We start from the raw sequence: 26,215 nt of genomic DNA on the forward strand, positions 1-26,215 counted from the left end.
TGACTCCAAAAATTCCATTTATTATTTAAATGTATTCAACAATTCCAAAAGATAAAATAAGATAGACAAACATAGCATAGATTTAATTTACAAGCTGTTTGTTCTTCTTGTCCTCTCTACAGAGGTTGCCCTCTCTACACGATGCAGTCTCATTGGTTGAGTAAAATGTCTGTCATTGGCTGTAGCACAGAATAACAGAAAAACAACAATGTAGCAATGTCACAGCACATGCTCTGATGTATGTACTCACATACAGTAACACACACACACACACACACACACACACACACACGCATCCGCAAGTGCACACACACACTCAAACACACACACACACACACACAAACACACACACACACAAACACATGGTGCTAAACAAGCGAAGTCACTCAACAAATCAATTGAATCCTCAAACAAGCTGTCAGCCTGCAATGTTGAGTAAATATTACCATAATGCTTGTGTATCAGTGAATATGCAGCTAATGAATGAATGGCATCCAGTGAAGCCAGAGACACACTGAAACAGAAAATTGACCTCGCCATAGAAAACACCACTCTCCCTTTTCTCTCTTTTCTATTTTCTCCCCCAAACACGCACACCTATTTCCGCTTTCGTTGTTTAACTTCCCCACACCGGAGTTCTCCTGCGGATGGAGCTGAAGTAATGGACATTGGTTTTCATAAAATAGGTTACCTCAGAATCTGAATATTTTGCTTTGTTGCACAACTGGTGGTGCAGAGGAGGATATATACATAAAAAAGAACATCTAATATACATTTGAGTCTATTATCCACCCACGGGGCCCCTGTGTAGACAAATAGGATTGGATGACAGGGACTGGGGAAGGGCAAGCGCAGACACTGTATTTGCCTTTTTTTTTTTTTTTTTAGATACATTGGATGGGACAAGGGAAAACGTAATGTTGTCTAAAACGCTTTGCATGAACAACATTCGCCCACAAACCAAGCCTGTGTTCCTGTTCTCCCAGCTGACGTCACACTCAACGCCATGAGAATGGCCAGGCATCACTGTGTGAAATGAAGAAGCACACAGTGACAACACAGGGGAACTTCAGTCAACAGAGTCCATATAGACCACTATTTTCTAGTTTGGGTTGCGATGATGTGGACAGATCTAGTTTATGGGTGGTTCATGGTTTATTTTCCAGTTTGAAGAGGCGGGATACTCCGAAAGTAAGGAGCAACTGATGGGTTTGAATTCTTATGAGAGATAAGCATCTATTTCTCCCTTGTTTCATTACCCCCTAACCCCCCCCAAACACACACACCCTCTCCTCTCTCCCTTTGACCAAGGCAGACTGGCAGGTCCATCTGAGTTGAAGAACCTTGATTTGGGACTGATGTGTATAAGAGCTTTGCATGACAGTGGAGAGAAACAGGAAACTAGAAAGCATTCCGGCTTTTAACCCCTTCCTTCCCCCTCACAACACTCTCAATCTCCCTCTTCCTTTTTTCTCTCTCTCCTTTCGCCTGGGCGACGCCTCCTTTCGCCTGGGCGACGCCTCCTTTCGCCTGGGCGACGCCTCCTTTCGCCTGGGCGACGCCTCCTTTCGCCTGGGCGACGCCTCCTACGTGGGTTCAGTCAGCGTAGAGGATGAACCCGGAGAAGGTGCTGTATTTATTGTTGTTGCCGCCGTGAGCCTTGCCACCGTCCAGCTTGATGTAGACCTCATCTCCGGCATCCAGATGGAGGATGACGCTGTTGGAGGCGTAGTCATAGTTCTGGTCTGCGTCTTGGGCAATGGCACTGGCTCGCACCTGCAACACAGAACGAGAGGAAAGAGACAAACCAGGCGCATTACATGCTGCAGTCCGTTCATTTCAACTGGTTATTTCAGTTGTCAGTTAGTTACGTCGTACTGGCAGTCATTTTTGTGTCGGTTTTGAAACGTGATGTCAGTGTTTTTTTCTATTTTGTTAATGTTTTAGGAAATGCCACACAACCCATAAACAAAATAATTATATTAGACTATCAGGGGTTCTTCGTTGAATGTCCCGCAATGAATAGAAGGCAGAGGGGTCAGACGCCTGTTGTCTCACTTCAAAGAGAATGGTCTGTATTTCTAGTCTGAGTCGACATTCTAATAATCCTTAATAACAGGGCTCACTCTTCTGGTGACCTGGCTTTAATGTACACTACACATTAGACACTCCCAGGTGGCGCCATGGTTTTAGGCTCTCTTTTGCAGTGCCAAGCTGTGCACCACTGTCTAGGTATGTGCCTTGGCTGTTCTGCTGACTGACTGATGTATCTCATGCTTACTGACAAAAGCATCTTTCAGGGTGGTGGGTATTAGCGTGGTTGTATCGTCAGCATGGATGTCCTTGATGCACTGTTCTCTAGCAACTCCTTCAGGTGGGGTTGGGGGCCAGCAAAAGTTGTCCGTTGAGGGAACATGTGCTCATGCACTGATCTGACTTCCTAGTTGGACTTGAGGGCTGAGGGGTGGGGAAATCTGGGGCAAGATTTTTTTTAAATGGTGTGGGGGGGCAGGTGAAAAATTTATTAATATACTTCAGTGAATAGAATTTTCTTCATAAATAGAATTTTCTTTAAAAATAAAAATAAACTTTGTCAAGACTAGCTACTTCGGCACGTTAAATATATATATATATATATATATATATATATATATATATATGTATATATTAAAAAAACATATCTTTAGGAGGAGCACAGAAGTGGGTACCTTAACATAGAAACTGTTATCATCTTTTTGTGTTTTGCACAGTATGTGTGTATTTTATATAGTATGTGTGTGCGTGTTATAGTGTGTGTTTAGAAGTTCTCGCTTGTGTATGATTACATGAAACAAAGAGGGCCTGTGATTATGTTGTTAACAGAAATACATACTTTTAAAAGCATTTTAAAAGCAAACTACCATTCTAGTAGTTTATTTTTTTCGATTGTACAAGCTGACATTGGTATCTGAAGCGAAAGAACAATAAGGAAATTCCTGATTAGATAGCTGGCTCCTAGATAATGCCATATTTGCCTAGTGATATATTTCTGATATTGATGTAGTAATGTATGTAAGAGGCTTAAATATTAGCCACCCTTCCTAAGTATAGCAACAGAATTCTCTGCATCAATGATGTCAGAACGAAATAGGTGTAGGCAGTCCCGTACAGAAACATTTAGACAGTCCCCTACAACCTAAACAAGTGCAGACTGTCCCCTACGGCCTAAATAGGTATAGACAGTCCCCTACGGCCTAAATAGGTATAGACAGTCCCCTACAACCTAAACAGGTATAGACAGTCCCCTACAACCTAAACAGGTATAGACAGTCCCCTACAATCTAAACAGGTATAGACAGTCCCCTACAATCTAAACAGGTATAGACAGTCCCCTACGGCCTAAACAGGTATAGACTGTCCCCTACGGCCTAAACAGGTATAGACAGTCCCCTACGGTCTAAATAGGTATAGACAGTCCCCTACAACCTAAACAGGTATAGACTGTCCCCTACGGCTTAAACAGGTATAGACAGTCCCCTACAATCTAAACAGGTATAGACAGTCCCCTACGGTCTAAATAGGTATAGACAGTCCCCTACAACCTAAACAAGTGCAGACTGTCCCCTATGGCTTAAACAGGTATAGACAGTCCCCTACAATCTAAACAGGTATAGACAGTCCCCTACGGCCTACACAGGTATAGACTGTCCCCTACGGCCTAAACAGGTAAAGACTGTCCCCTACGGCCTAAATAGGTATAGACAGTCCCCTACGGTCTAAACAGGTATAGACTGTCCCCTACGGCCTAAACAGGTATAGACAGTCCCCTACGGTCTAAATAGGAATAGACAGTCCCCTACAACCTAAACAGGTATAGACTGTCCCCTACGGCTTAAACAGGTATAGACAGTCCCCTACAATCTAAACAGGTATAGACAGTCCCCTACGGTCTAAATAGGTATAGACAGTCCCCTACAACCTAAACAAGTGCAGACTGTCCCCTATGGCTTAAACAGGTATAGACAGTCCCCTACAATCTAAACAGTTATAGACAGTCCCCTACGGCCTACACAGGTATAGACTGTCCCCTACGGCCTAAACAGGTAAAGACTGTCCCCTACGGCCTAAATAGGTATAGACAGTCCCCTACGGTCTAAACAGGTATAGACAGTCCCCTACGGCCTAAACAGGTATAGACAGTCCCCTACAACCTATACAATTATTTACTGTCCCCTACAACCTAAACAGGTATAGACAGTCCCTTACAACCTAAACAGGTATAGACAGTCCCTTACAACCTAAACAGGTATAGACAGTCCCCTACAACCTAAACAGGTATAGACAGTCCCCTACAACCTATACAAGTATTTACTGTCCCCTACAACCTAAACAGGTATAGACAGTCCCCTACAACCTAAACAGGTATAGACTGTCACCTACAACCTAAACAGATACAAACAGTCACCTACGGCCTAAACAGATATAAACAGTCCCCTACAACCTAAACAAGTTTAGACAGTCCCCTACAACCTAAACAGATATAGAATGAGAAGACATGGCAACAATAACATTTGTTTTGATCACTGCCAGGGTTGGAAGAGGCACTCCAGTCCCAGGCTAGTCACACAATATACTGACAAACATTTATAGCCAGAGACAAATAACTTTTCAGTTTTGACTAATAGTCTGCAAAATAGGAATAATACAGTATATGAGAAGTTAGATTAACCTTTCATTTCGACAATTTATTTTTGTTTGACATAACTAATTATATTCTTCTCAAAAGAGACTCCCAAATATATACCTACATCTAAACACGAAGGTAAGGACGCATGGAATGATGCATGGAATGTCCATGGGTGTTGGTAACGTTGAGTTCCTAATGCCGAGGGAAGTGCTGCCAATACTCCATGATGTTAAGGGTGAAGTTAGACAATAAAAACATTGAGGTTAGATAACTCTTCCAGTATGGTTAAGGTTAGCATTACGGTTAGGCATAACGCTAGAGAACAAAAACAAGGTTAGATAACACTTCCTGAAAACAAGAAAATGCCACCCCTGAGATTCAACCGTGCAAGCACTGGGGTGCATGTCATTGGTATTTACGCCTGGCAAAAACATGACTTTAAAGCTACATGTGTGCACTACTGCCCCTAGTGGCAGTACGTACTGTTAAAATGTGTACATTCATCAAAAAGGAAGCTTTACTATTCTTAAGTTTAAGTTATTGTCATTTGTAATTGTAATACATATGAGTTGTGTCTTGAGAACAATGTTTAGAATAGGTGTCTTTTAAATGCTCTTTCATGAATCAGTAAAACAATATATATGTGCATTGCAAAATTATCTACAGCATTGGTTTTATGCTGCACTGACCCATCACATCAGCAGTTGCAGCCTAAATAAGAATTGCCTATGTAAGTGCAATCATTTACTATGGGATTTCAGTTAATTGACCATGTGACTTTATTAACTGACCGTGTGATTTTGTACTTGGTGAAGTCATTAATTGACAATGTGACTATATCAATTTAAATTCAGTTTTGTTAATTAACCTTTTGAATTTATTAATTGACCTTGCCGTTTTCTTATAATGTGATTGTTTAATTTTCTGTAGTATAATACATTAATGTTGTAAATCTTTCCAGGTCATTGTTGCAAGTAAGAATTAACTGTCAGTCAATCATATCCAGAATGCATTTAAATTAAAAGAATCTGAAATGAATAGCCCAAAACATCTGAGGTAGTTCAGTACCATACAATAGATTTTGGAAGACCCAAGGACCAGAATCATATAATCATGAACACAAATTTTCTCTGTAGCCACAGCAAGAATCTTTTGTGACCTACCAAACCAATTGAAATGCATTCTGAAAAATAATCTAAAGTACTGGCAGATGGGTAGGGTAGGTGGGTGCTTGGGGGGTGGGGACACACGGTATCCTGGCTGAACACAGAGGTAGGGATGGGAACGGATCATTAATTGGCCTGTTTAACCAGAGGCAACTCAACAGACTTATTGACACGTATGAGGGCCAGAGCCCTGCCAGTGACCCCCTGCATCAACAGGACAGAGACGCACAGAGATTAGCTGTCTAATGTATTACACAACCCTCAGCCTACTAGAGCTGTAATTATCACTTATTTATCTTAAGAGAGCAGATTAAACCACATATTTATAATGTCCTAAAAATACTTGTTTTATTAGAAAGTAGCCTGTATAAAGAGACAGTCATCAAAACATCAATTTTCCGTCCGCGTAAATGACATTTTACTGTGTGAAACATTATATGCAATGAAAGCTAATTCAATGAAAGCCTAGTAAAGCCTATTATCTCTAATGGGTTGTGAGTCACTGCAAGCAGCAGACAGGGACATTGAACCTATCTATTCATTTAAATCAAATGGCTTCAGACAGTCCCTAGTCAGTGCTGAACAAAGTGTTGTGAGAGCTACGCTATTGATTTGACACATTGTGTTTAAAAAAGATTCCCGGACACACTGTGAGTGACAATGCATCACCAATGGAACATGAAATTGACTAAAAACATCCCATCATTGAGGACATGATGACAGCTGCCAGAAAAGGGATGCTGAGGCCTCTAAAGGCTATAAGAAATCACTCAGTGAAAAAGCATATTATTTCTTCTATATAAGCTGTGAAAACATGTGTCCGGTCTTCCCAGGGAGTTGCGTGAACAGCTGTACACCACAGAATGGAAACGAGCGAGAGAGAAATCCGTTGGCAGGTCACTCACACTGGCTTTGTGAAAACTGGCGTGTGTTGTTCGCGTGTTGTGCTGATTTGACTTGGTTTTTCTACCGTTGTATGAATACTTTCGATACTCAGGTGGTGTTTAAGTCATCTGTTCTAATTAGCGTCTTCATTTCGGAGACCATAGGGCAAAGCTTCAGTGGTTGCAGTGGGTGTGTGTCCCCATGGCAGCCATTGAGAGGCCTACAACACCATGTGTTAAATCACTGAAACAATCGAAACAATCGAAACAATCGTTTTTTTTTTTCTGTGGTGGATTTGCTGTATGTTTAGTTCAGAGAGAAAAAGCATTTTGGCCAATCCCATGAAATAATGACTTCTAAACACATTACGAAGCATAGACAAGGTGTTTCGTGATGTCAATGTTTCATAATGTTTAAAATGAATCTGTCAATACTCTTTAAACCAAGGCGCTTAATCCTAATTGCTCCAGGATTGCTGTTGATAACGGCAAAGCCTGACTGTGAGTATCTCAGGAGGGGCATCCTGGGAAGTTGGAACATGCAAAAAATACCCATTTCCAATTCACACTGGTTTTTAATACATACCTGTATATTTATGAAATGAGACAATTACAATATAATCAGCCACCTAATTACTAATATCATTAATTGGAAATCTTCTCAAAGCCCATGAGAAGACTGAGGATGCAAGTGCAAAATGCAAGATTATTTTCCACACTTACAAGGCACCATCACATTGACTGCGACCATCACACCTGTCGTCTTCGCTCCTAAGCAGGTCTTGTGAAAAACGGAAAGGCTTAACTTCTTCCCCACGAATACAAAACGATGATATGATATTTGGCATAGAGCAGCAATTTATCTTCTGACATCAGTGCCTCATCGCCTTTATCGCACTCAAGCGTCCTGGAAGCCTTGCCGGGCCTTTGGAATGGACCGACCTCTTTGACAGCTGGCTGTGAAACACCCTGCTGACCATCAGGCCGTCAGGATAATGAGAAGCCTTCTACTTTAGCTAAAAAGGTTGAAGGTTTTTTATTCTGTCTGACACTATTTTGACATTTTGGCTTATAAAATGGACCTCTTTCATAGTAGAATGAGGTGCTTTATAGCTGTGGATTTTGCAGACTCTCAGCTTCAAGTACAATGAAGGACAAACTACCCTTTTCAGGCACTTATATGAGCTATGAGTTACAATGTGACACAATGGCAAAATAATTTAATAAACGTATGTGTCGTGTTTTGACTTTTATTCATATACAAATATTGTGGAGTTCAGACATCACACTGGCACATATGGTTTTGCTACAATTAATAGAAATGTGTGGCTGACTAATGATTTCGTCAAACAACTTTTAAGGATTTAACTCCTTCCTGCCCTTTTCACTGTCATCACAACATAGCGAGAGAGTGGAGCAAGCCTGTGTTAGCATATCCCTTTCAAGAAAACTGTGACCTCTGAGATCTCTGACCTATCACAACTGTAATTTCAAGACAACTGGGAAGTCACCGGGGAAATTGATTGCCAGTGGGGAGAAATCATTTCAAACAAAAATCAAACAGAAAGTTCCAGGTTAGAAACAAATCGTGTATGCCGCCTCAGCACAGATAACTTGTACGGGACACTTTTTAGTCAGTACCTGATGACAGTGATGTGCTATACACACTGCACTGTTTCAGGCTGTACTGCTGAAAAATAAACATTATCTAACTTAGGGCAGTCTGCAGTAATCAAATTTGCTCTCAAGTCTGGCTAGTCCATGCTTACTAACAGCGTTTTTCCACACTACTCATGGAATAACTTGCAGTGGTCTTAAGCTAAATGTTCTGTTGCCCATATGGGAATTAAAATGTTTGATCATTGAAATAATATAATCTATAATGTGTATTTTAGATTTCATTCATTATTTCACCATGCATTTCATTTGGTATATTTCCGTTTTTTTATTATAATTGTTATTATTGCTATATTATAGAGTGCAAAAAAATAAATAAACACAGGCCTCAGCTATATAGATAAATGAAATGAAAAAGCCATTGTGACTGCAGTGTTTAATCTTAACCAGACATAGGGGCACACTCAATAAAGTGAAGGAATAGTTCACCCTGATCACCTTATTGGTGGGTACTTTCAAGGTGAAGGGTACTCTGGGTAATGCTCTGAAGTCAGCCTTAAAGGTGCAGGTTTATATGTGGCATTGGCATATTGTACTATAGGCATCCATGAGTAGTCCCCCCCACCCTCCCCCCTTGTTTACCTTCCTGATTAAATCTGGCGAGGCTCATATCGATGTGCAAACAAAGCCTCTCTACTGATCTAGAGCACCAGTCGTCCAGTGCATATTAATATCAGATGATTCGCCCTGAACACACAAAGTCAACACACTTTTATTAGAAGGCTGCTGCTCTGCTCCCTGACGGGGCCTGGTTGGATCTGTCTTTGGGGGCTTTGATGAAACTTAAAATATTTGTCTTATTGCTTTCACACTGAACTCAGGAACCTCTGTTACTGTGAGAGGTGATACTTGACTTGATTCAGCTTTTGTCAAGTTCACTTCGAAGGTATCGAAGTGAACTTGACTAAGACTCAGAAGTTAAGGAAGTGAACTTGCAGATCATTTGTAAGCTATTGGAAATCGAATACGTTTTGTTTTCACTAACCACAGGCTCGAAAGAATCAAACCATATTAAAAAATTTAGAGTTTCAATGCTGAATTCATTGTCCCTTTAACTTTTAAAAGTCTTCTGACTCCCATGTACTGTACACAGACATGCTTAGATCTTCACACTCGTTAAAGGTGAGCAACTGCTATTTTCTGTCATTTGTTTCCAATTCATCACGTTTTACATTTTTCATGCCATAATTTCGCTTCTATCAGAGTCCCTATTTTACACAATGACAGACAAGCCATTGCCATGTCCCGACACCAATGATTTGGTGGTAATAATAGCAACGATAAAAATACTTCTTGTAAATTCAAGACAAATTATATATATAAATATATATATATATATATATATAAATATATATATATATATATATATATATATATATATAAATATATATATATATATATATATATATATATATATATATATATATATATATTAATAAAAGAATAACTGTTTACTTGACTTAACCTCCACTAAGCCCCTTGTACTATTGGCTACTCACAACACCCCATCAAAATACATTTGAAACCCATAGCATGAACTTAAAAAAGTGAGAGAGGCAACTGTTGGAGCATGACGTTGAAATAAAATGTGAACAGAAACCTTTGACAGAACAAGCAATGCGAACAAGTATGCCCCCAGACACGTTAGCTCTGTATACCCTGACGGCAAACCGGTCCGTAGTCACCTGACACCGGTCTCATCTTCCCCGGCGTGGTCGCTGGAGCGCGTTAAAGTCCGTCACATTGTCACTGTCATGTCTCTGATTGAATAATGGACCGCGTGGCTCCCTGGCATCGGAGAGCGGCGAGGGCTGGGCTCAGACTGCGCTGCCTCAGCTTAATAGATAATGCGGCTGTACTCCGCAGTGAATGCCACTCTACTCTGCCTGTATTCCGAATGCATTTGAATATGAATGCGGAGTTTATCAATAATGACAGCACTCGTATCTATAATAGGCCTCTGACATGACGGCGTGACAGCTTTTTGCAAATTCGCTGTCCTGCGCTAAAGCTGATTACTTCCACAGGGTTGAGTTACGCTGACATTTTGAATTATCCTATACAGTAACTAACCGCTGAAATATCCGGCATTGTGTTGTTTTCTTGGGTTTCAATAAGATACCAATGACAACTAATTGAAATAATGTATAGGAATGAGATTGATTTTGAATTATCTGTGGTTTGCCAGTGGCAGGAAGAGTAAGCCCTCCAGGACATTGATCTGTTCTCAGTTGGAGTGACTAGGATGTGTTTGGATGGAGGACAGCTGCTGATATTTCTTATGGCAGGAACTTGTTGACTCACAGTTAAGCGTGCATTCTTGAAATTTCGCTTGCCTCTTTCTTAAGCCGTGTGCCGCCACCTAATTGGGTTTGAAAACTGAGCCGCATGGATGATGGCAGCTCAGTCACGTTGTCACAAGCCTGTCACATCTCCTAACCCCCCCCCCCCCCCCCCCCCCCCCGACGAGACCTCTCAGTTTCAAGCTGAAGTGTCTATTTTTAATGTATTTTGGACTGTGTTAAATTCTGTTTGTTCGCAGGTTTTGCGATGATAAGAAATCTGTGCAGTTAAAACTTTTGGTTATTCATTTTCATCGGTTAAGGTACGGGCTTAGGGCTTTGACGGTTGTAATTCTAATGAACCAAAAAACGAACCACATCCAGCAGCCTACGTTAACGGTTGGCCCAAGAGTGGATGGTGTGGGGAGTAAGCTTGTGGGTGGGGTTCTGCACGTTCATAATAATTTGTTTAGGGGAAAATAACTAATTATGCAACGTTTGTGGGACCCGGACAATATTTCACGTTGAAGTGCTAAAATAGCCATCTCCATTAACATACACAGATCTTCCAAGTGAAACAACCGTTGCCCCGTAGATTCTTCATGTCAGCTGTCGTTCTAGAATTGTAGCGGTGGCAAAAAAAAACGTCATTGCACTTTTTTGCAATAGGTTTATTTCTGGTGAAAACCTGATTAAGTGCATGATATGTTCTTGAGAAGAGGAGATGGTACTGGAGGAGCCGCCATCTGTCAGGGAGGGGGGGAGGGAGGGGGAGAAAGTATTTGTGCATTAATCACACCTGCTTACCTGCAGGGCCTCCCTCCTTACTTGAATGCCTCATCGTCACATGAACCTCCTCACACTTCATATAATGTTTCATACCACGCCAAGTCTCCCTCCCACTTGGTGTCAAGGAAGAATCCTGTAATCACGGAAGTTAATAATTGTACTCCATTCAGTATGTGCTATCGGTTAGAAATAACAAGCACTCAGGGAGGATAATTACACAATAAAACAAAGAGGGGATGGAGGGAGCACCAGTGATAACGGCTGGGATGACAAGTCTTCTAGCGTCTTTGTGATTTACGGGCACAGACTTGTCACTGGAAATTGGCTTGAAGGAGAGAATCGGAGGGGGGAAGCAGGAACTGTGACCTGTGTTCTCGCCGCTCTTTCTTCGACTGTGATCTCTGTCCTAGCCACTCTCTGGGTAAACTGTGACCTGTGTCCTAGCCACTCTCTGGGTAAACTGTGACCTGTGTCCTAGCTGCTCTCTGGGTAAACTGTGACCTGTGTCCTAGCCACTCTCTGGGTAAACTGTGACCTGTGTCCTAGCTGCTCTCTGGGTAAACTGTGACCTGTGTCCTAGCCACTCTCTGGGTAAACTGTGACCTGTGTCCTAGCCGCTCTCTGGGTAAACTGTGACCTGTGTCCTAGCCGCTCTCTGGGTAAACTGTGACCTGTGTCCTAGCCGCTCTCTGGGTAAACTGTGACCTGTGTCCTAGCCGCTCTCTGGGTAAACTGTGACCTGTGTCCTTGCCGCTTGGTGTCAACTCTGTCCCATTGCTTGTTTGTGATTCTGTCAGTTGCCGTGAGATGGGCTAAGCTTTCCGCAAACCACCATCTCAAATATCTCTCACACCCTGCATGTTGCCAACAGAGTGTATCAAGGTGTAATGGCACGCTGAATCCTTGATCAACAAAATACTTTGTGTCACTATACGAATGAAATAAAACAGTTGTTTGAAATGCATTACAAAGTATGTGGGCCACTGAGAATAGCGTTCTGTGGTGTGGGCAACCTCCCTAACGATACGCTGCTCAGGCAGAGTTCTAATAGTCTTTGGGGAGAGGCAGGTTCAGACGTTTTGCTGCTGCATACATTTTTCATGAAGTGCCCTATTCATCATTTCTCGCTGGAAGGATTGTTGACATCCCTCACTGCTGATATCTCCCATATTCATTTTTAGAGAGGAGGGCCACCATGTTAAACACATACGGTACTTAGCCATCTGAGGTGTGAGTCACTTGGAGGCGCCGACTTGATGTTTCTTCCTGAAGTGAAAGATGGGGGCTGTGGGTATCAGAGTGTACTGGGACGGTTATGGCGAGACGTCGGGTCATGGAGTGATGTTTGTGTAAGAACAGAGCCGGGGGCCCTTTCCCGCCCCAACCCCCCCCCCCCAACCCCCCCCCCCCCCCCCCGCCGTGTCTGCTCTCAATATAATGAAAGGAGCCTTGTGAGTCAACACCAATGTCACAGAAGAGTCGTTCGTCTCCGGCTGTGAATTCACAGCCCGTTTTAGACGTATGTTCCTTGTGTTCCCGCGACACACGGGGATGACACGGCGCTTGTTCAATTCACCCGTTCAGTCTGACACGACAGTACAGAGAAGGTGTGTTCCAGTGGGGTCTGACTGACTGCCGCTCAACTGTTTAAAGGACCGCACAGGACACGATGCAGAGAAAATAAGTCGTAGCAGTGCGGTGATTGTGTTTGCTTTCAGTTTGGGAAACTTTTCCAATAAGTTATTTTCTTCCCCCTTGGTGCGGCGATGACAACCGGGTGCCGTCTTGACATTACCAAAGTGTGTGGTATTTCTCAGCAACATGGACAAATCTTAATTTCATAGCCCATACCGCACCTAATTAGACGGCCTCTTATGTTTCACTCGGCAGAGTGTCAGATCCGTTGTCCAATTACACAGAAGATCAAGGCCAAAGGTCCGCCTCTTCCACCTCTACAGCTGATTATAGAGTGGGGGTCACGAAATACATCACAGGAGGAAGGAATGTCAGAGTGGGAGAAGGTTACACACCCAGGCACATGCACAAAGAGTCACGCGCGCACACACGCATACACACACGCATACACAATTGCACAGAAATGCACGCACACATGCAAAGAGAAATGCACAAGAATGGGGGGATTGATCCCAGGGGCCAAGGGCAGCTTGCCTCTCACTGTCCCGCTCTGTTCCTGGAGACGCACAGAGGCTGCCCAGTCGCTGTATTAAAACACCTAACCCTAGCCTCAGCTCACTGTCTGGCTTTATTTCAGCATCGCCAAGTTTAGTAGAACGTTGAGCTGATGAGACAGATAATATCTAATGAATATTAGGATTTTTAACACCTAACGCAGCTTGAACTTTCTTTCAGTCCGTGACATTTTTTTGTGAATTTAATGAAATTTTATTTATGCCTCCAGACAGGTTTGGTTAATCCAAAGAGACATTAATATAACACACCAGATTTACATCCAGATGGTTCACGTTGGTTCAATTAGCTGTGCCCAGGCTGCCTCCTTATACTGAACACAGCGTGGATCACACCTGGATGAACACTGCACGGTAAACCGCTGTGTTGATGTTCACCAGAGCTCAGGAGATGTACTGTAGGCCAGTTTCAGGAAGGGACCGCTGAGTTCCTCTGGGACTGGCTGGAATGGAATCTACACGGATGGCTCCAGTGACACCACGTGGTTGTCTGAAACAGCCCAGCAGGGAGAACACCACGTGGTTGTCTGAAACAGCCCAGCAGGGAGAGATGTAATGGCGTGTTCTAAATGTTACATCTCACTCTTTTCAATATGAAAATCTATGGGCCATCATACCAAAGGCCTCTGTTGGGCAAAGGTTTAAAATATTTTTAAACGGGCCCAGGGGCATCTGGTGGGCCAGCAGGGCGCACGGCAGGCGACCCACATTTGGATCCCAGCTGCGGACAACCTCCAAACAGCGCAGACTCTGAAACCCTGGGAGTGCAGGACAGTTAGCTCAAGTCAGTGGTGATTCACTTTACTTGAAAACGTTCTAACAACCTGTGGTATGCTTTGGCTCAGAACAACCACAATCAAGACATGAATGAAAAATCTCTGCCTTTCCCCAAGTTTATAATGATCCTACAGCTGGCCCAAACATTTGGAGTATGTTGTTGGTTTTTCAAGCAAGTGAGAGATGCGATCCAGTGATTTTGAATAAATTCAGCTATGAACCAAAACCCATCCTCATTTATTGTGTACCACATCATGTAATTGTGCAGTACATCACACATGCTGTAAACGCTGCAGACTTTAGGAAACACGCACTGCGCATGATTGGTAAATCCCATCCCTAACATATCTTACTGATTTGGTGTCTTTACAATTCCCAAACGCATTTCTGACCTCCAAGAGCATAACTTTGTGTTTCCGATGATCACCTTTTCGGGGCTGCATTTCTAAGACCCACACTGACATTAAACTGCCGTTAAAGGGATGTGCAGAAACGACACATGGGAGGACGTCACCTTGAATGGGCGGAGGAGAGCGTAGTGCCCAACGCCCGGGGGCAGCTGGTGTGTGCGTCTGCGTTTCTGTATTAGGGGGCATGGAGCAGTAATTGTTGCGGGAGACACATGTGCTGCTCAGGGGACTCTGGAGCTTAAAGGCGACAGAGATTTTTTACAGGGCCCTCCTGAGAGAGTGACGCTCAAGTCATTGCTTTTAATTAACTCGGTTCTGCGGATTAATAACAATATTATGAAGGGAAAAGCAGAGCAAGAGCACCAATACATCATGGATCTGGTTCAAGGTTTTTAATTACCATTAAATAGACTCTTTGGCACGACAGAGCTATAATTTACCCTGCTTATTTTTTGGGGGGTTTCATTTTCTCTCCATTCGTTGTAGTGTGGCATTGGATTTATTATGACTGTCTCCTCTACCGTGATGTGTCCAACTCAGGGAGAAAAGACTGACACTTCCCTCTGGGAAGACCGGGACTGGTTGGAGATATTTGGAAAGGGAGTCAAAGAACCACAGACGAATAGGAGCCAAGTAGAGAGGAGAACAGAGGAACTTGGGAGAGCAGACGAAGTACACCAAGCTGAAAATAGACTCTTATTTGCCTGCTTACCAAGAGGAGCTAACTCTTTGGTGTAGCTTGAAATGTGTCAAGGTAATGGGGACAGTGTTGCATTTCACCCACTGAGCCAAAAGGGGAAGAGGCAAGGAGAGGGAGATAGAGGAAGAGAGCGAAAAAGCCTGACTGTTGAGGCTAGACAGACACATTGTATGGACTCGCAGTGGGCAGGATACAGGCTGCAGAAAAACAGCAGTCAGAGAACCTGCAGGTCCATGATGCACCAACATTTAAGGATGATAAAATACTTGCATTGTCTGCTATTCCCAGTCCTCCCCAGCCTCCTATTCCCCACACAGCTTCTCCTTTAATGGGTAGAGGATTGTTCCAGCCCGGGCAGCCCTGTTCCAGGACCATCAGCCTTCCTGTGGCCACTTCATCAATGACACAGCACCGGTTAGCCCACATTTATAACCATTCACAGTCATTAACAGGGGACAGAGACACTTGGGCATCTTCACTTGACGTGAGTTCAACAGACACAGTCACAGACTGACACGTTACACATACGAAAACCGTGCGGTATTCTCAGGCAACTTGTAGACTACACCCTTTAAGCTGTGCTCAATGAGAGAGAGAAAATGAGAAAGAAAGAGAGAGGTATGTTTCATTAGGCAGGCAGTTACCACTTTATAAACATTACCCCATTCTCAGGAGATGTGCGTTGCCTGTGTCTAACTTAAGTGCCTCCACTCCCTCCTCTTGGGAACACAATGAAGCAGGAACAGAAGGTGCTTTATAGGAACATATGTTCGCCTTGCCTATTATGTATCAACACTTTTACACCCCCCAGAAATGTTATGGGGAAGTGACACATTATATATAGAGGAGAGACCCTTCATATAGACTCCACCTCTCCTCTCCTTGGAGGACCTGGCTGGGAAGTTTGGCGACATGTTTGAAAGGCACTCAACCTAATTAATCACTTTTTATCTCATTTAAATTATCACACAGCTGTATATCAGTAGAACAACAAAACATCGTTCTGGGGAAAAAAAGAAAGTAGTCAAGGAGCCTTTGGTTGCTGTGGTGTCAAACGTCTAGTCAATCAGATCGTATGTCTGATGTTTACCCAAACCTTTCTGTTGAACCTTTCTCATATATTACCTTCCAACAATGTTCCATTAGCATTCTGTAGCCAATCAGAAGCCTTGGGGTGTCACACGGGTGACAGGTCAAAAGCGGTCGTGGACAATGGTCCTTCCCCGCGAGGACAACGCTCTCAGTCACTGTCCAGCAGATGCGATCAAACGCACGCCAACCTGGCTGGCAGATATCCTTTTGAAATGGTATTTATCTTTCTAAAATATTGCCCATCTCTAGGATAGAACCGTTGCTCTGGTAACAGTGATGTGGTTGTGACAGTTTTAGAGGTTGATGGAAAGATGTGACCTCACTAGCCACAGAGACCAGACCCAGTGCACTCTGTACATTTACATATGTACCACAGCAGTATGCTTTCGTTGCATTTCACTTGTTTTTTCTCTTTAACTGTGAAAATCCATCAATATAAAAGCTCTTTGTACGAAGGACAAAATTGTTCTAAGATTAAAACGTGCTGGATGAACTTGTCTGTTTCCTAACATCCTCTACAAAGACACATTTCTAATTAGAATAATAACTTGATATGCTGCCAGAAATAACCCTACATTGATTTACATTAAGATGTTTTATAGTTGCAAAAAATAAAATGGACATGAAGAAAATTGTTAGAACAAAAAAATGTAGGAAAGTGTATTTTCTGCCTTTTTACGTATACAGACAACCGTTTACTGTTAAGAGACCAAACATCTGAATGTAAATATGTATAGCTCCGTAAAAAATTAAGAGACCACTGCACCTTTTTCTTTCCTTTCCAAAAAAGTTGATAAGGAAAGTTTTGAGTGAGGAACAGAACCGTTCAATTTGCAGTGGTCTCTTAATTTTAAACCCTTCTGTTCCTCACTCAAAACCTTTCTTTTCGACTTTTTTGGAAAGGAAAGAAAAAGTGTCTCTTCAGTTCAGTGTCTGTTAATTTTTTCTGATGCTGGATATATATATATATATATATATATATATATATATATATATATAACTGTAGTTGTTATATAACTGTTATATATATAACTGTAGCTGTTCAACTACTATAACTGTAGTTGAACAGCCAGTTCTTTGCTGAGAAAAACAATCTAATTAATGTGGCATGTGTTTTCAAACAAAAACTATTATTATTAATACTGGTACAATATTTGATGAAAAACACCTTCATTCCTCCTCCTCTGTCTCCTTCTATTGGCTCACATTGTATAGGCTGCTTATGTTCTATTCTCTTAGAGTTATCTGATTGCTGGGGGCAGCTTATAAAACGCCAGTCTTTATTTGATATATATATATATATGTGTGTGTGTGTGTGTGTATACATGTATGTACATTAATGTATGTTGATTCCATGTACAAATAGTAAAGCAACCAGATGTGACAGACTTGTGAGTTTCATTTTGTTGATCAAATGTTTAAGCAACCTCACTGTCCTTTTGCAGCTGAGCACTATTTGACTGTATGTTTAATCTACTTTAATGCAGGCTTGCAAAGTGATCTGTAATTCTGTGTAAGAGTCAATTGTATCCAACAAATGGAAGGAATGATAGACTTACTGAAAGATTACTGAAAAATCATAATATTAATAAAGATTCTGCAAAAGCCATCTCAGTCAGGGGTAGAGTCAAAGTTCTATCCGATCAGAGAAAAATATGTGTTTTTTTATGTTTGTGTAAGTGTTGGTTAGTCAACTAATCAGTGTACATAAAAAAATACAGGTAGTGAAACCCGTTTTAAAAAATCAGTACACCATGCTTTGAATGTGAAAAGGGTGAGGATGGTTTTTAATGATTTTAATGATCCAGCATGTCCTTGCTTCCGAAGAAAAACGCTTCCGAAGGAAAACGCTATTTTGAAATTGAACCAGCTTTTCCAAATTTAGCTCAATTCCAGCAAAATGTGGCGAGGCAACTAACATTCACACCTTAACTATACTTCTTGTCATTCTAAAGTCCAGACAACTCGCCAAATAGTGCTGATTAAGCAGTTGGTTAGGTTGGAGTTGTTACAGTGTATGATGAGGCTGAACATATATACAGTGGCTGCAATAAAGTGCAATGGAGGGCAAATAAGTGAGCTGGAGGCGGTGGATGCATATGCGTGAATCAGAATGTAACTGACAGTAAATGGTGACTCGATCGAGTTATGTGCAATAATGTCGGGCACAAGAGCCGTTAAAACAGAAGAAAATTACATATGCACTCCAAAGACATGGCATGCTAAACGCAAACACAGCCAACGTCGGATACAGTCGTTATGACACAGTTTCCAGTAGTGGCCATAGGTGAACTACATATTCACGTTTAAGTGAAAGCTTTCTTATATCAATGCAATTAACATAAAACAAAGTTGCTCAAACGAGTAATTGTCAGTGTAAGGGAAGTTCGCTTTTTTAGTGGGCTTAATGAAAGATAATTGTGAGGATTTTAATAAACTACACTAGGCTATTGAAACTGTAATAGTATACTCTATGTCACTGTAAAACGGTATGCAGCATTTAGCCAAGGAACGAGTGGTCATCACCAAGAGAATATTATATCCCAAAATAATTGAATGCGCACTAAATCTTGTATCATTAGCTCGTTACAAATAGCACATACCTTAATGGTAATTATATATATATATATATATATATATATATATATATATATATATATATATATATATATATATATATATATATATATATATTCTCTACTGTTGATTATTCTAACCAAGGCGTAGGCTACATAGCTACTGGAGGTACCTGAGAGCATCCCCTGGGCGAGGTGTGTCAATTTCCCGCACGGTCAACTGATGCTTAAAAATCTGCATAGATCATGCAAATGCTTTGTATTTGGAGCAAATGAAACACCAATATCCCCTAGTCCAATCACCCATACACGTGACATAATTAGCAACACTTTCATTTTCCAGCCTGTCCACTCTGACGGATTCGTAATCGTTGTCCTCCTGTTTCACGCGCGAGACGTTTGGATAATTACCGCCTTGTTGAGTCCCTCCAGGAGTGCAATGTTAGATTACATGTCATTAAATAAGCGAACCCGACCGTTAAATGTAGCACAATGTAATTTGTGCCTGAACACATTACTTGGCTGAGGCTACTTGCTGGAGTTTACAGAATAATCGAGCACAAAGAGAAGCGCTTCTAGTGTTTTACAATGACACGTTTCGCAATAACATAATAGTAATTATCGTAAATATGATTAAAATAATCATATAAAGAGTCAGGGAACTACTGTCTTTTTCATATTATTCTGAAATGCCCTTTCGGCAAATTTAAGGCACCTGCCATCGTGCTTTCCCAACTCACATGCATTTTCGGTTACATCAATTGAACCTCCACAACCAGATATATGAAAGTGATACGATCCTGAATCGTATACTTCTAAAAAGAGGAATGATTTATTCCATTTGTGTAAAGCTCCGAATACATTAATAGAGTCCCAATAAAGAAAGCACACTTCTCTCAACAGTCAACATTTTAAGTGAAAAATAAATCTTACAGCCTAATTGATTCTATATTGCCAAACCTTGGCTCAACTTAGACATAAGCAGAAAAGGACACTGGCACTGACTCAACTCGGGGGAAACTGTCTGTCCTTTCATTCGAGGGACGCGGGCAATGTCAGTGTCCTTTCATGCTATGAGGGGACGCGCGTCGAGCACCAGATTACACATCGTCCTCCCTGAGTGCGTTTGGCGCCACAGCTGTGTGACCGTCATCTGTTCGCTCTGGGGTCGGGTGAGTTTGGGAACGCACAGCCGCTACTCTCCAGTCCACCAGCCCCCGTTTCTTTGGAAATAAAGCTTTGGTGTTATATAACGCCGTTTCAGGGCAATTTGATTTTGATGCTCCGATTACATTTCCACCAATAAAGTTGGTAACAACAAGTGACACCCAGAGAGAAGAAGGGAGAGCAACAGCCTATCAAGAAATAAGTTTGTCTGACAATTTTAGATGGGACTGGAGGCTGTAGTAGAGAAAATATAGTAGTTTTAATGAAAACAACCAGCAGTGAAGTGTATTTGATCCCTTTTTGCCAGGGAAGTGATTTGACTCACCTGTCCGTTTTTGCAGAGGTCTGCCCACATGCTGGTCCCGTCCCCTCCTCTCATCAGCACATGGTAGATAAAGAAGTAGGTGCCTGGAATGCTGCAAATGAACTTGCCAGAGATGCCGTCGTAGTTGTTGCCCAGGTTCGTGACCACGTCGTCAAACTTGAGGATCTCATAGCCTTCATGGGGGTTCTTAAGCCCTGCGTAGAAGGCCACGCGGGGCACCGTGCTGTAGGTGGCTGTGCTGATAGCTCCATTCCCCATGCCCAAAATCCCAGTCCTTGCCCCAGACCCTTTGTCTCCGGGGGGGCCAATTGGCCCAGGGGGACCCGGCTCCCCGGGCGGCCCCGGGGGTCCGGGCTTCCCCGGCCTGCCCGGCTTGCCCTGGGGGCCCTGCACCAGCGTGGAGGGCATGTTGCTGTGATCGCTCAGCGCCTCCGCCTCCCCCTGGACGTCGCTGGAGCCGGTGGTGCTGGCCGGAGTGCCCTTGTTCAGGTACGGGTCGCAGACCATGCGGCAGGTGCCCAGCATCTCGTAGTGGCTGGCGTCGGTGCCCACGGAGCTGACCAGCACGGGGATGAGCACCACCAGCACCAGGACCAGCATGACCCCGACGGCGGCCGCCACCAGGGTCTTCCTCCCGATGCTGAGCCGGGGGAGGGGCTGCGCCGCCAGAGTGGGTCTCCCGGGGGCGGAAATGGTGACCGCCGGGTGTGGGGAGCCTGCCACCGAGGAAAGGGGTCACGGGGATCCCGAGGAGAGGAGGAGGAAGAGGAGGAGGAGGAGCGGCGGCGAGTGTGTGAGGGTAAGAGGGAGCCCCACATACACCCGCTGATGCGCCTCACTGCGTTCACTCACGCGCACACATCCGCCCGCACACGGAGGCACACGGGGGACAACGCGGGCACACGGGCATGCATACAGGAACGCTGTCCCGAACACTGGAGACGCAGTGGAGAGGAGAGAGAAGGAGGGTGTAGGAGGAGAGACGGAGAGCCAGGAGGACCAGGAAGAGGACGGACAGTTTTGAGTGAGTGTGAGGATGAGAGTCGGAGAGAGAAGTCATTCAGTCCATGTGCATGTGTGGTGTGTTTGTGGTGACGGATTCTCAGGCTTGGCTATTTATACGGCGGCAGCCGTGGAGTCCCTGTCTCCCCTCCTCTTTTTCCCCTCCTCTGGTGAAAGGTTGGCGTGGTTACGGGGAGGGGGGAGGAGGGAGCCCCACACCAGCCCTTCCCTCTGTCTCAGCGAGAGGATGGGCTCTCATCACATCACATTACTTTCTGCCACACTTCACTCCCTCGCTCCCTCTCTCCTTCCTCCCACTTTTGATGTTCTTTCTCCCTCCCATCCCCTCCCTCTCTCTCCCCAAGCTTTCCGATCCGTCCTCACTCCTTCCTTCCACTTTTCATGCTGTTTTTTCTGCTCTCTCTTCAGCCTCCAGCCTCTAAAAATAAAGATGGAGTGCCAGGAAAGGAAACAGCTTTCTCCTGGAGGTGGGTACCAGAAATGTTTATGGTTTCTGCACTTTATTTTTGGCTCAACCACACACGCATACACGCGTACACACACGCACACATGCACACGCATATCATACACATATGCTCTTATACACTGACAGCTTTTGAATGATAATATATGAGGTGTTAATTATGAAGGCTAATGCCAAGTAGCAACACATGAGCCGACAACAGTTGTAACAGAAATTTGATCTCTACTTTTGGATGGGTTGGCTTTGTCCCCCGCTTGTCTTTCCTGGCAGCGGCCACCTCCTGCATTGGGGGAGATTGTATTCATGGCAAATGACAGAGTTTACAGACACTGAGTAGAGGCCAATCAGAACTTCCATGGTCTACGTTCCATTGACATTGACTCCATTTTGCTGTTATTGTATTTCACTTTGTTTGCCCACTCTCTCAGTGTCAATAACCCCACTTCCCCACCTGAATATGCTGACACGTTTTTTTTTATTGGTGTCTTTTTTTAGCTATTGATTTCCTGGTTTTATTAAGTTAAGGGTCCCATTTGGAGAGGGTTGGGGGTGAAAGATCCATGTGCGTCAGGGATATCATATTTGAAATTGTTATCTTTCAGTGTGATGAATGGTAACTAGGGAGGTAAATGACAATATTAGAAAATAGTTCTCCAATAGAGTATGCTTTGGCAGAGGAGGTCAGTTCAGGTACATTGTCTTCGGGAAATTAGTTAGAACACTTACATTCTCCAAATGGTTTATGCACTTGATTTATACAAATATATTTATGTACATTTTTGGCAATCAATCCACATGCAATAAGGACAAAGCAAATGACAAAGCAAAAGTACTGCCAATTTATTTATTCATGTAAAAAGACATTCAAAATTGAGATCTGATGCATCCTGTGTTCTTTGAGATCCCTGTAATACTTGATTGGAGTCCACCCATGAGAAATTAAATTGATTTAGAAAGGCGCAAAAGCTGTCTTTATAAGGTCTCACACTTCACAGTGCATGTCAGAGCAAACATCAAGTGCAAAATCAAGCATTAACTCAAAGAAATTCTGAGATTTGTGTTAAGGCACAGGTGAAGGTTATGAAGAAAAAAAAATGCTAAAGGATTGAAAGTTCACAGGAGCACAGTGGGCCACCCAGAGCGGTAGAGTTTGCATCGGTGTTAGAGTTTGCCAAATGACACTTAAAGGGCTCTGAGAGCATAAGGGAAAACAATAAAAAAATCTTATCAGACCGACATCTAACTTTTAGGCCTGAATGCAAACTGTTATATCTGGTGAAAACAAAGTACTGCTCAGCACCTGGTTAATACAATCTCTATGTTGAAGCATGGCGGTGGGATCATGCTATGGGGATGCTTCTCAGCGGTATGGACTGGGAGAGTGGTCAGGATTGAGGGAAGGTTGAACAGAACAAAATAGAAAGAGGTCCTTGGAGAAAGCCTGATCCAGAGGACACAGGATCTCAGATTGGGGTGAAGATTAATTTTTCAGCTTTACAATGACCTAAAGCACACTGCCTAGACAACATTTGAGGGGCTTCAGCACATGTCTGTGAATATCATTGAGTGGATCAGCCAAAGCCTGGACTTGAACCATTGAAGAAATGTGGGGAGACCTGAAAATAGCAGCTCACTTACTCTCCCCATCCAATCTGAGCATGAGAAGATCTACTAGTAAGAATGGGAGAAACATTCCACCTCCAGGTGAGCAAAGCTGGTAGGGGAATACCCAAGAAGTCTCATAACTGGTAGAGGAATACCCAAGAAGACTCATAACTGGTTGAGGAATACCCAAGAAGACTGAAAACTGGTAGGGGAATTTTCAAGGCACTTCTATAAAGTATGGAATCATGGGTCTGAATATTTATGTACACGAAATCATTTCATTTTTTTTGAAGAAGAATTGGCACACATTTCTAACACTTTAAAATGTTGTTATTATGGGGGTAATGTGTGTAGATTGAGAATAAATATGTTATGTCCATAATGAAACAAAATGCGGAGCAAGCAAATTGTTTAGTTTTTTCACTTTATGTTTTTTTTAAACATGGTGCGAAGCATAAAGGCTGAGTTAGGCAGTATTTTATGTATACTATTTACTATGCTTTACCAGGGATGTCCCTAACAATTAAGGACAATTCCCTGGAGTGCTGTTAATCTGCTGTTGTTGTTGGAGTGGAAGTTGTTGTGTAGTGATAAAGGCCAGCACTGAAGTACGATGTAAACCTTTCCCAGATGGAGGACTGTGGTGTTGTTTGCACTAGATTTGGTCAGGGCTCTCATGGAAGATTGAGATGGATCAGTACACACCAGGATGCCTGAACATTTGTCACCACTAGACATGACGTGTCACCAATTAAACCAGTCCACTTCCACCTCTTTATCATCATTAAACAGCAGTTCTGGTGGTATGGTTTATTCAGTTGGGTCTCTAATTCATCTTGCAAGGAGAGTGCAACCACAGACTCAACACACAAACCAGAAACGTCACAGATGAGCGGATGTGAGTCTGACCTGGTCAAGTTTGTCCAATATGTGTCATGCAATATAAATTATCATTGAGGTTTTTTTTTTTTTGTATGAAGAAACACACAAGACATTAATTGCTTTTTGGGTTTATTTAGTGGAATTGTTTGTTTTAGGCACCTGACGGCAGTATCTGTCGTCAGGCCTCAGATCTCTACAGCTCTCAACCAGGCATTTTAAAACACAATAGACAGAGTGAATGGGAAGAAGAAATGTAACTTATTTTACATAATCACATACATAACTTTTAAACGTACGTTGTCATATGGAGAGACGAGCCGAGAGGGGGGTGGTGGGCTCCTGAGAAGTCTCCACGCAGCACCTTATTACCGCCCAGAGACCTTTCATGAGGTGTACTGTATACATTATGTTCAACTAAGCTTAGGTGCACAAAGCTGAATTATACCAGCACTCATTCGGCACCTGGTTGAATAAACAGGTCTACCTGCCACTACCACTCAGTCTTGTCCTGTCTCAGGCCTGGCGGTATGAGCATGGAGATCAACTGGAGCCACATTCTGTATGATGACCAGACATATGTGTTCTTTTTGTGACCCTGCTACATTTTCCCCTGGGAATGTCGATAATGAAACGCTGTAGTCCGTTCAGAATTAGTGCATTCCCGGTAACAAACCTGCCTGCTTCTGCTGAGCGTTTATAAGCAAGTTTGATCAGGTATGCATTGTATCTACGGAATAAACAACCGCGACTTTGTTGCAAAGCGTGTCGTTACTATGACAGCAGCAACACTGTCTCCTCAAAGGTAAATGTAAAATAAATGCGTCTTGAGATTTCAGTGCAGAAATCTGGTCACCTTTGTCCATAAGTAGCCTACAATATACAGTATGTTGGTTTTCACACGGCAACTCTTGGAGGAAAGGGGAAAATGCACCATGCACATCCGAAGGTAGTGGCTCAAGAAAGAGGCTTTAGCTTTATATAAGTTTCTATGACAAAAGAGATCCGAACACAGCACAGAGGACGAGCACATAAAGGAAGATATTCAACATTAAAGAGAGGAAGACATGTTGGTGGGAGGGAGGCAGAGGGCAGGGAAGGATGGAGGGAGGAGGGAGGGATGGAGGGGGCGGGGGGGCTGGGGGGGGGGGGTCTGGAGACAAGAGGCAAGAGAGAGATGGCATTGAATGTGTTATGAGTTGAGGTATCTCAGTGGAGTGGGCCGGCTTTGATTGATTGTTTGGTTGGTTGGGAAGTAAGAATATGTTTTAAGAAGTCAATCAAAACCTGTGACTGCCTTTTACTGGGGAAGAACATGTATTGTGTTGGAGTGACATTGAGGATTGGGGCTAGGGCTTTTAGAACAAACGTTTAAAAGGCCCCCCTGCTCGTGAGCATCAATTTTTCAACTACAAAAGCTAAAATTACATACATCTCCACTGTGCATCTTTGGCTCTTTATCAAGGTTTCATTTGTCCTCACTGCAGTATTCCTGAAGCATTAGAGTGTTAGAAAGTATGAAATAAT

General features: G+C 43.0%; 1 protein-coding gene across 2 annotated transcripts; it reads right to left on the bottom strand.

Annotated features, from left to right (window-relative positions):
* Positions 1 to 21,318, bottom strand: LOC105013192 (C1q-related factor). Of its 2 annotated transcripts, XM_034295020.1 has the most exons (3): positions 20,719 to 21,318; positions 1,584 to 1,776; positions 1 to 1,541 (listed from the first exon to the last, which is right to left on the bottom strand). In XM_034295020.1, exons 1-2 carry the CDS (start codon positions 21,316 to 21,318, stop codon positions 1,597 to 1,599), a joined length of 780 nt encoding a protein of 259 aa, XP_034150911.1. In that variant the 3' UTR covers positions 1 to 1,541; positions 1,584 to 1,596. The 2 variants fall into 2 exon arrangements, with proteins under 2 accessions (XP_034150911.1, XP_010872843.1); XM_010874541.4 differs by having other exon boundaries at positions 1 to 1,776.
* Between the last annotated feature and the right edge of the window lie 4,897 nt (positions 21,319 to 26,215).

The sequence above is a fragment of the Esox lucius genome, chromosome 11 (assembly GCF_011004845.1).
Source record: "Esox lucius isolate fEsoLuc1 chromosome 11, fEsoLuc1.pri, whole genome shotgun sequence".
Classification (NCBI taxonomy): Eukaryota; Metazoa; Chordata; class Actinopteri; order Esociformes; family Esocidae; genus Esox; species Esox lucius.

Coding starts and splice junctions, on each gene's coding strand:
- LOC105013192 (XM_034295020.1), bottom strand. CDS start 21,318: ATGCTGGTCCTGGTGCTGGTGGTGCTCATCCCCGTGCTGGTCAGCTCC. Junction 1,777..20,718: donor ACCTCTGCAAAAACGGACAG/GTGAGTCAAATC, acceptor TCTGTGTTGCAG/GTGCGAGCCAGTGCCATTGC.